Source organism: Pygoscelis adeliae, unplaced genomic scaffold, assembly GCF_000699105.1.
Source record: "Pygoscelis adeliae isolate BGI_AS28 unplaced genomic scaffold, ASM69910v1 Scaffold150, whole genome shotgun sequence".
Lineage (NCBI taxonomy): Eukaryota > Metazoa > Chordata > Aves > Sphenisciformes > Spheniscidae > Pygoscelis > Pygoscelis adeliae.
In genome coordinates, this window is record NW_008823872.1 from 283,808 (window position 1) to 295,016 (window position 11,209).

Consider the following 11,209-nt stretch of genomic DNA (forward strand, 5'->3'; position numbering starts at 1 on the left):
CCAGACGCGCGGCGGCCGCGACCTCCGCATCGCTGAACCTGGGGCCCGTACCGCGGCCGGGAAGGTTGACGTCTCCCTTGCGGCACGGCTCCCCAGAGAGGGCATGGGGGCCGAAGCTTGAGCTGAAGTCAGGGCACACGCAGGCAAATCCGTTCCTGGAATTCTCACAGTGTTTAGCTTGATAACAGAACATGCATTCAAAAATGCACAAGGAGTGGAGAATTTCAAAAAATGAAAACAAAAGCGTTAGAGGTTACTATAAACAGCTTTGCATCACATCAGAAATATTCATCTCTGGAACGGCACGATCTCCTGCGTTTTGAGAGACCGACGTTTTTTGTCCCCAAGTCTCAGGCACGCTACAGATGGCACACCCGTCTCGGCACACAGAGGTGCAGTAAAGAAGCTTTTGGGACAGGACCCCCCCCACCCCAGCTGTGAACTACCGCCTTTATTGAGCAGTGTAAGTGAGGCATTAAAAAGTTCACCTGTGTTACACTCTCCTTATAACTTACATAGATTGCTTTAGCAAGCACGCACATATTTTTTGAGCTTATCCTGCATACGCTTGTAGTTTACGCAGGGCAACGATTCACTCTTCTACCAGACAGTTCATGTACCGCTTGATAAAAGTCAGTGACTGGTGCCGGTAGGTAGTGCTGGGATATCCACATGGTCTAACTTTGGACATCACATTTTGTCTTCTGGAGGTATGTCTTTCTCTCCCTATAAAACATATGGAAGATAGTCTTCAGAAATCAGGTGTTGAATGGTAATCAGATAAAGTAGCAGCCTGGGGGAGCATCCTGATCAGGGCATAAATAACAAAGTTAAATAACAGCCACACAAATGGTATTTGTTCACTCATATAAAAGAAAATCAAATGACTAATTCTGAACAGACAGAATACTTTGGGCTTGTTCTTACGTGCATTCAGTAAGTGTAACCAACAGCAATAGAAAATGAATTTGCTTGTACCATATTCCATTTAAAGTTGCTGAAGACTGAGGAGTGTGATATGCAAATAGCGATTTCTCCAGGAACTGGCTGAAAATGCTTTAAATTGGAGTAAGCTCATTTTTTGTTTAGATAGCAAGCATTAAGCTGCTGAGTAAGAAGCATCAGCTATGACAGTTCCATGAGGACTGAATAGATGGACGCTGGACAAAGTAAATTGTTCAGTAAGAGTGCCTAAATTTAGTCAGGGAGAGGAGGAATCCTCACAGGAAGATAATGGAAACTTAATCTTGAATACTTTTTCACAGCATGATATTTCTTTCCTACTTAGACAAGAAAAAAATCTATACGTTACCTGTACCTATTTCAAATTTACCTGTAAGCTTTTTGGACATGCGGTTGCTGCTACTATGAAGTGAGTGTCTGGAATTTTCCTATCAGCCTGCACGTTCTGTACTGTAACTTTTAGAGATCTGCACCATTCTGCAAAAAACAGTTACAGTAAAACCTGTTTGATAAATTTGGACTAACATGGGAACTAATTACCTAAGCACCAAAGAAATGGGCCCAATTCCACAAGTTCATCAACTTACTGTGTTATAAAAATCAGTTTTTAGTTTAGTGTTTTCTTAGGCTAGGCTGGCATGTTCTCAATATTTCAAGAAGACACATTACTAGATAGACTTTTTCTTTATATATTTAATAAAGTTATATATCAACAGCTTTTGGATTTGTACTTTTGTTTGAGCACTTATCGTTTTGGCAAAAGTGAAATTAAATACTAGTACTAGACATGCATTCCTTTCATTCAAGCTTAAGAAAACATTTACAAAGTTGACAGATAACATTTATTAAAACATGTTATACAAAAAAGGGGCAGGGGACTCTTCTATAAGAAGAAAATATTGAACAGTAACATTAAATTAAAACCATGCTGTACAATTAGGACAGCAATATTTATAGACAAAACTATCCAACCTCTGCAATACAGGCATAACATTTCACAAAATATCAAGATATGCAAATTTACTATTATAAATGACTTGTTTAGAATAAAAACTTATAGCTCATTAAGGAAGATTCACTTGACTTGCATAAACAGTTACATTTCTGGAAGAAATATGGAATCCCATGAATAATAAAAAAAGGAGCAGCAATCGACAGACACAGGCTTCAAGCAAAAATCTGAACTTACAATTTAATCACATTAAAAATATACCATTTTGTTTTCCAGCATCTTCCCCTAGGGCACTGACAGTTTACAGCTTATAGCTAAAGAAGCCTAGCTATCCAATGAAGCATTTAAATGGCGAAAATCCCAAACTTTCCTTTGTTGTTTTGAGAAGGGTTCTGTTAAAGCAAAATACTCAATATACTGCTGTAGGCTCTCATAATTCAAAGACAGGTCACCTTTCTGGCACCAACGCAAAAGTGTTGAGATTGCAAGACTTGACATGCCTCCATTCTTTTCAGGCTCAATAATACAGGGATATCAAGTATTCTTTTTATAATGAGAAACCCAATACGTCAGCCTTTGATCATCTGCCTTGCCTTTGGTACAGGACAAAATTTCTCAACCTCAGATGAAAAAAGCCAAGACCAAAAATTGCACTGACAGTACTTTCTAGAGTTTACCTGCTCGCCCATAAAACAAACAAGGTAATGTTTAAAAACCAAAACAACAACAGAAAAACCCCAACAAGTGGTGTATGAAATAGGAACCTCCTCCCTCAAAAGAGTCAGATATAGACCTAAGCAGAGATCTCAACCCTGCTAATAGTTGAATTTTTCAGAATGGCAGTTACACAGATTCTATGGTAATTAACATCTTAGTTACAAAATGGAATGAAAAGGAACTTAGCTGTAGTATCATTAAGTGTTCTTACCACTGATAGGACGAGTGGCTTCACAGTAGCAGGAAATTCTGAAAGCCTCCTGTGTGTACAATGATTCTGGTTTTCAGAAGACATTCGTTTTACTACAGCCAACAGCGAGCAATATAAAAATGCACAAATGTTTCTAAGCCATATCATTAAAGGTGATGAAGCTGAAGGGAAGATTAATGAAATTTATCATATACATATGCATTCATATTATATATATATATATGTGGATTGCTTCCCTCCCCACAAACAAGAAATAATTTCCTGTATCTTGAACAAGACCACTCCATCAGCAATGATTAAGAGCTTGACAGAAGCTGCATCTGCATATCTTGGTTTACTATGTACAACTGTATTGGCCGTAAATCACAGGGTTTCAGTGGCAGGGGGCTATGAGAGTGACATGTCACAAGAGGTTGTGAACTGCCCTGTGCTAATCAAAACAGGTTCTAGCTTGCACTGAAACTGATGCAAACAATCCATTGCATGCCAAAACTTCAACCAGAGGTGCGTGCAGTGCCTCTGCTTAAACATACTTAAGGAGTGACGGCTGCTAGCAAGAGGTGCAGGGAGGCACAGAAGGAGAAGGGGAAGAAACACATGCGGAGAAACTGAAGAGCTGCTCTTGGGAAAACACATGAAGACGACACTGAGGCCTTGTATAGAGACACACTCACAGAAGGCCGTGCCTGAGGAGATTCACTTCTGAGGGGACTTTGGCCTATAGGTAAGCCATGCCAGAGCAGGTACACCTCTGAAGTAACTGAGGCCCATAGGAGACCCAAGCTGGAACAGGCACATCCCTGAAGGGACTATGGCCCAGTGTCACCATGAACAGTGACCGTGACCAGCCCAGAGTGGCACAGGACACCCACTAAGAAATGAAGAGAGTCATGCATGAGAGCCCAGCCTCCCGTGTGATCTGTCACCTCACTAAAAGAACTGGCACGGACTGAGAGCAACTCTCAGTGAAAACAAGGGAAATAAGACTACAAAGGCAGGGAGGAGAAGTGTTAGACTTAAGTTGAGCCTGGGGAAGGGGGAAGAAAGATGTTTCCTTAAGTGTTTAAGTAATTTTTTGTTATCTTCCCCCCCCCCAATACCTGAATCAGTGATTAGAAGTTTGTCAAAGAGCAATAAATTAAATTCAGGAAAACCATCAAAAATCAACTGTTTTGCCTGCAATAAGCAAAAGTAAGGATTTTAGACATGTATCTCAAGCTTCCCTTAAATCATCAGTCCTCTCAACTAGATCTCATAACAATCATATCAGTATTTTTCTGCAATCAATTGGTTTCATGTGAATTAACATCAGAAAGCCAAGGGCTACAAAAATCAGTGGAGCAACATTTGTTGGACTTTCAAGACAATGTCATAATATGGGGTAAAACTGTAATAGGCAAATATTAAAAAGTTACTATTCATGCTAAGTCATTAAAAAAGGACATGGTTCTATAATATGATCTACTGGACCTGTTATAAAACCTTTAAAGTGTCTCTCGCAGTACATTTTATTTTAAAGCTTTATTTCAAAGTAATCTAACTGCAAATAGGAGTAATGTTTAACTTTGAAATGTCCCATATAACAGTCATTCCAAGCTGGTAAAAGAAACAGTTTTGCTGGCAGCTCTGTAGGATGGTCTGGGTTTAACAGAAATAATTTTTTGCTTGACCATGGTTTTCAGCCTGGTGTTTCTGACCAGCCTTTTCTATGGTTAAATGGGAAGAGGCACCCTTAACCTTTTTATGCAACACTGAAGTGACAATTTGAAAGGGGTTGAGAACTAATGTAATATACAAGATCATTCTTGAAATGAGTATGAGAATACCTTCCCTCAAATGTGATGATGGTACTTGCAGAAATGACACCCTGTATGTAGTAAGGCCTTGGACAATGGAAAAATAGGGCCACTGAGTGCAAGAACCCTTTCCTCTACACTCATGTAAACAGGCAAGCATTACAATTTTTTTTCTTTTAATATTAAAAAAGACAGTGTTAGCAATGTGGAAACAAACCATAAAGGGAATATAATTTCTAAGTTTAAAAAACATACTTATAAAGTTTTATGGTTTGTTTTTTCTTTTTAAATACAAAGTGCTTCTATACATTAAGTAGGTTACAGTGTTAGTGAGCAAATCCCTGTTTAGTTACCTTGATTACAAGGGTTATATATGGCCACCATGGTATATTGTAGAGTTCAATTAAGTGCTAAGAATAGGAACTCTGTGGTGCTGACCGTTCATGCCCATTGCCAGCAATGGGTTCATCATATTTGGGAAAATCTGTTTTAACAAAATTCCATATGAAAAATATCTGAAGCATTAGAAGATTAAGAATTAAGAGCCTCTTAAAAAAATTAAAGTTTGTAAGTAGAATGCCAGAAAAGAAGTTACAATAATTACAGCCCACTGAGTAGTAAACCCCCGGCTTGTACCAGACATTCATGTTCATGATACAGTTCGGTTGTATCTTAAGACAATTTGTAACTGGGAGTTCAAAAAAGCATCTAAATAGTTATTACCTTTACGTGTTTTTGCTTCACCATACAGGGTCATCTGTTTAAATACATTATCCTGCATATTGCAGTACCTAATATATAAATTGAGGCCAGACAGGCTTAGGCCTTCGATGCTGGTTAACGTTTTTCCCCATGTTACCAGCACTGTACTTGGACATCACCTCTTTCTATTATAGTCTATGTATGCTCTAAAGGCTCTTTCCTTTTTATAACATGTTTCAGTAAACTACAAAGAAGGGTTAATTGCTTTTGCATAGGACTGCATTAAGCTTTCAACCCCAAAATCCTGTTGCCACCTTTACAACTGATGCATTCACTCTACCTGCAGAGCTGGCAGCATCTCTCGGAACTACAAACGCTCCTCCATCTATCTCCAAGAATGAAAGCCCAGCATATAGATCCTCATCCTAATGAAGAAGTGGTGCCACTTTCCCAGCAAAAATCCAGACTTCGGACATGAGCATGGTACCATGTTCTGCAGTACCATTAATAGATCCAAATACCACACTTTCTACTTTTTTCCACAAGCAACTTCATTTGAAGAGGTAAACAACTCCGGCTGCTTCTGATCATGTGTAACCAGTCACAGTAGTTCAGTACCAAGAATCTGTATTATAGTTCTTACTATTCAAAGACTAAAGAATTAAAAGTATAAATATCTATCAATGACTAAATCATTTTCCTAAAGCAGGTTTCTAAAACTAGACAGAAGTTCTCAAAGAAGTTTTTGTACCAATAAAGAGTCAATTTGTGAATCCACAGTTTGGTACTTGCTACTGTAGTAAGCCACAAATCTGAGCAGAAAACTACAGTTTAAATGTTTCATGATTTTGGGTAAGTTCCAAATGTTACATCTTACTTTTTTTTTTTGACACGACATACTTATTACACACACTTCTAGAAGCTCTCGTGATGTAGCAATCAAAATCAAGCCAAGCCAAGAGTCATAGAGCATTAGACCCTAGAGGAGCAAAGACAAATTATACTAATACAGATTGAAGTTTATATAGTGCTCAACTGTATTTAAGTGCTTTACAGACTCTAAATAGAAATCAGCACAAAATTAGACAACATTTGTTTTACTGAAGATGGATAAAAAATGGACAACAGATAAAGGAAAGCCAAACCATCTTTAACACAGCCTTTCATTAAGCAATACAGCAAAGGCTATCTAATGATGCAGGCTATCTAATGATGCAGACTATCTAATGATGCATGTTAAGTATGTCAGCAGTCTCCAGTTTGAGGTGGAATTCTAATTTTTTTCATTAAAATGTGAATCGTATATCCTGGTTTGATCATCCTAGTTCTCTTTTTCATTAAGTAGGGCTACTTGAATTCATGCTTCATGTAAGTATTTGCAGGATTTGTGTCAATTTAGAGCTGAGTTTTACTGTGAATTTAGAAGACTTAGAAATACAACAGGGCTTCTAAATACTGCTGTGATTACAGTCAATGTCACAAGACCTTACAGACCTCATTTTGCAAGCACCTTTCAGATTAACCATTTGCACTTCACACATCGAACACCTGAAATAATACTGTGGAAAATGAAATAAAAGTTTGGTCTGCTTATACCAGCATAATCATTAAAACTTGTTTTTTTGAGAATTTACAATAGCAAGTACCAGACATTATTTGCATAATTAGTTTATTTTGCTTACTCTACTAAACAAATGTAAGCACTAATGTCTTAGTTCATCTCAGTAGTACTCTGCTCAGCTTTAGAAGCTTGATATGACTTGGTACAAGAGGTCACATGTCGGTGAAAACTGTCCCTCCACATAAATCTCTTCCCACAGATGTTACACTCATATGGTTTTATGCCTGTATGAATTTTCATATGGCCTACAAGATGGTGTTTCATTTTGAATTTCTTACCACAGACACCACAGCCATAAGGTCGAAGACCAAGGTGCATACTCATATGCCGATCTCTCTGACTTTTGTGTGTAAAGCTTTTACCACACTGACAAGGATACAGCTTATCAGCATGTGAGAATCCACTGAGGGACGTTTCTTCTTTAATTCCCGTAGCCATTTCAATGCCTTCACCATAGCCTGCTGCTATCATAAGATCCTGTCTGTGAGCACTTAAATTTCCATCTGCCCTTTCACCAGAAAATTCTTCCATAGAAGAGCCATAGAAATCAACTTGTTCATCATAATTACTTTCATCTGCCTGTTCATCAAATTCTGCTTCCATCTTTTTGTCACCTATATGAAAGTCTTCAACACCTGAAGACTGGATTGAATGATCTGCCTGAATGGCATTCATGGATTCAGAAACTTGGTGTTCATCATAAGGATTATCAACACCTTCACAGTCTTGTTCAAATCTTTCTGGTTTCACATGGATCCACCGCTTGTGAGACATGATGCTGGGTTTGCTATACATAGGTCTGGTATACTGATACTCTGCACTATCGCTAGTTCCTTCTTCACCATCCTGACTTGTCATTCCAGTGCTAAGTCTATCATGTTCAGTTGAAGAATTACTGGGAAGGTACTCATGTTCTGTCAGTTGACATGACAGTTCATCTTTAGAGCTCTCTTCTTCATTTTCGCCATCCCTTAGTTCCTGCACTTTGTGGAATTCCGTCTGTCCTCCAGAGCCAAGTTCAAAGGTTTCAACAAGGCCATTGTAACTACTACTGCTCGGCGACTGATGATCACTGCCATGGTTCATCTTCTGACACAGAACTGTCGGGTTCCCCTCTAGCACTTCAGTGCATTTATCCACTACATGCCACATCTGAAGGAAACTTGCTGCTGTCAAATAACTAACAATTTCTGGAGCGGGCATTACCAGCCGACCTGTATAGGTAGACAGAAGAATGTTTTCAAATACTCTGGGATTCATCACATCAGGCAGGACTATTCGCCTGCTATTTTTCAGGAGAACCTGATCACAGAAGTAAGGTGAACTAGCTGCAAGAACAGCTTTATGGGCTCTGAAGAGATGGCCCTGAACCACAATGGACACATCACATAATTGTCCTTGCTGGCGCTGCTGGTTTAACTTCTGCAAAATGGTGCTAGAAAAATCTGGAAATTCCACTCGAAAAGAGCTTGACCCAGACTCCATTTCATTACAAATTTAGTGTTGTGCTGCAAGGAAAAAAAAAATTAAACAAAATCAGAAATTCTGCTTAGTAAGTTATTGATCTTTCAATTTCCTTCTACACCTTTTCTTTTTTATTTAACATATATTTATTATTTATTTATTGTTTATTTATAACACTTAAGCAGACTTGTATGAAACTCAACCCAACATTTTCTGGAACCTATGTCACTGCTGTACTTCTATTTTTCCTGCCCCACCTCATTCCTCTCTTTTCTGAAGGTTGTACTGAGGCCACAAATTGCTATGCCAGCACATTTTGTTGTGTTTCTTCTATCCAAGAGCACTCATCAACTATAGCAGGAGCTACAAACAGCATGTTACCCAGTTGAGACAGATTAAGCATTTCAAGCATGAGTTTAGGATAACAAAAACAGTTATTTGATGAAATTATAGCAGTAGAGTTCTAACTCCAGGATGTCCCAGAGTTTGTAACAGCATATGAAAGATTCTGCACTTCAACTGCCAACAAAATCATCTCATCGATCCCCTGATAAAGACTGACTGTACTCTTACAAAATATTCCACTTTAAATGAAGTTTTCAAAGGCCAACATATTGATTCATACAGTGACAAAGGCAGCACTGATAGAACCCTAGTGAGAATGAGGCTTATGACTCTTCTAGTGATATTTCCCTGTTTTATTAACTGAAAGGTGGAATAGCAACATCTTGTACAGTTGCAGGACTATAATCCAATCTTTTAATTCTGAGCTTTTTCAGATGTTATTATAGCATTTCTTAATTTAAGAAAAACCTTACAGAATTTAAAATGTTAATCAGGAAAGCGATACCTCTGCTGTACAGAATTTTCTGCATGTACCTTGTATATTTGTGAAAACGCAACAATTACATGCTAGAAGCTCAGCTAAGAGCTCACAGATCTTAATGTTTGTATTCCCACATGATCCAGATATCTTATTACAAAGTTAACAGTCTTTTAATCAGGAATACAATTCTTTAAAATGTCTACTTTGAATTTTAAATTGAATTTGAGATAAATTTGTATGTTATTATCATTAGAAATAATGACAGAAATTTAAATGCAACTACAAAAGACCAACATTAACTGCCTGAATAAGTTAAACTTGTGCAATTTTTCAATTTGATAATTCATAAATTGAATACAAAGGAATTCCAGAAGAGCCATGGAGTAGCAAGCAGTTTCTCTGTTCTGTTTCTTCAAGTTCTGTTTCTCCTAAGTGGGAAAGTGTCAAAGTTTTAACAGATGGGGCTGCACACCTGGGAGAATACTTAGTAAATTAGCAGACAGCATATACATGCAGAATTTAAAGCACTTTGTTAATATGGTGCAAAAATAGAATTTGCATTACAAACAGTTGGAGGACTCTGAAATTGAAGTACTTCTATGGAAATACAGAATCGAGAGAATGATTATGAATCCCTGCTACAGAGAGCCTGTACAATAACCATAGTACTTTCTATACAGTTATGTAACCATCAACAGAAAACTGTTCATTTGGTGCACTGTGTTAAAATGCTGGCACATGGGCATAAACGTATCACTGCTAAGTGCAGAAAAAGCAGCAGCATTTGCTTACAAAATGCAGGCTACACAGGAGTGGTTATGTAAATCACTCAATGTTTAATCAACAGCTCCTGGTTACATAATCCCTTCCTTACCATTTTGATCTGTTTTCCAACTCATATTCTTGACAACTCTCCCCCACTCCCCACAAAACTCAGTGTTCCACCTCCAAAGTTTCAGAGCTAGAAAAGGATGACAAGCATATAGAGCATAGGTGAACACAGATTATTCACCGTTATCTTACATAAAGGTGACTAGGGTTTCCATAGAGAAGAGAGCATGAGAGTCAGAAAGCCATCAAGACTTTTCAATAAATACAGGCCCAAACTCCTTCCAGACATTGAAAGTGGCATCTTCTGCAGATCTGTGAAGATTATGCTTTTAAATTTCCTTTTAGTTTTTCACTAGAAGCACGGTATCAATCTGACTCTCTTATGAAGGTCTCTGAAGAAAACAGACTGGGAAGAATAACCTGTTATTTATGAAACCCATTTGTAACTATAAATAATCACAGCAGCATAGTCAAAAGAAAAAAAGGTACCTTTTTTGACCACAGTTTCCTTCTTTCTTTAAATCTTACACTAATTTCCAATGCTGGGTAGTGGGAGGTACTGAAAGGACTGAATAAAGCTCCCATTGGAGGACAGTTAAATGACTAAAAATTTTGTAGTTGAGCACCATAACTTGCTGTATACAGTCACATTCACTTTTACATTTTCATAAATCGTTACTGTTTTACTGGTTGAAACAACTGTTTATCTTAAGAGGTGTTTACCAACTACATTGGGATCCTCAGATTTAAGATGAGAATCTGTCATAATTTTAATTTTTTTTTATTTTTTTTAAACACTTGGTGGCACAAAGCGGTTTTCCTACAAATACTGCCTCACATAAATCATGGGTAAGCAGTTACATTCTGTGGAGACAGTAACCAAGACGCATCAACTGTGGAAACAGCCTAAAACTTGCAAATCTAGCACACCACTACTTTCAAGTGCTTTGACTAACAGTGTTATGAAAGAGGAAAGCTCTTTACATCACAAAGCATTACTCCCCAGAGAGTCCTCACCTTCAGCCCCTCACAGCTTGCTTTAAGTATCTGACAGGCTAAAAACAATTATGCATATCCTTGAACAAGCTTCTTGAGATGTATTCCCAAAAGTATATGGAAATTTTCA

General features: G+C 37.9%; 1 protein-coding gene across 1 annotated transcript in view; it reads right to left on the minus strand.

Annotated features, from left to right (window-relative positions):
- Positions 1-10,209, minus strand: part of LOC103925679 — a 22,524-nt gene extending 12,315 nt beyond the window's left edge. The window contains exons 1-4 of the mRNA XM_009334429.1: positions 10,127-10,209; positions 7,056-8,470; positions 6,242-6,320; positions 1,334-1,440 (exon numbers count right to left, since the gene is read on the minus strand). Coding sequence (XP_009332704.1) covers positions 1,334-1,440; positions 6,242-6,320; positions 7,056-8,447 — 1,578 coding nt within the window. The 5' untranslated portion in view covers positions 8,448-8,470; positions 10,127-10,209. The remainder of the gene's footprint in view (positions 1-1,333; positions 1,441-6,241; positions 6,321-7,055; positions 8,471-10,126) is intronic.
- Between the last annotated feature and the right edge of the window lie 1,000 nt (positions 10,210-11,209).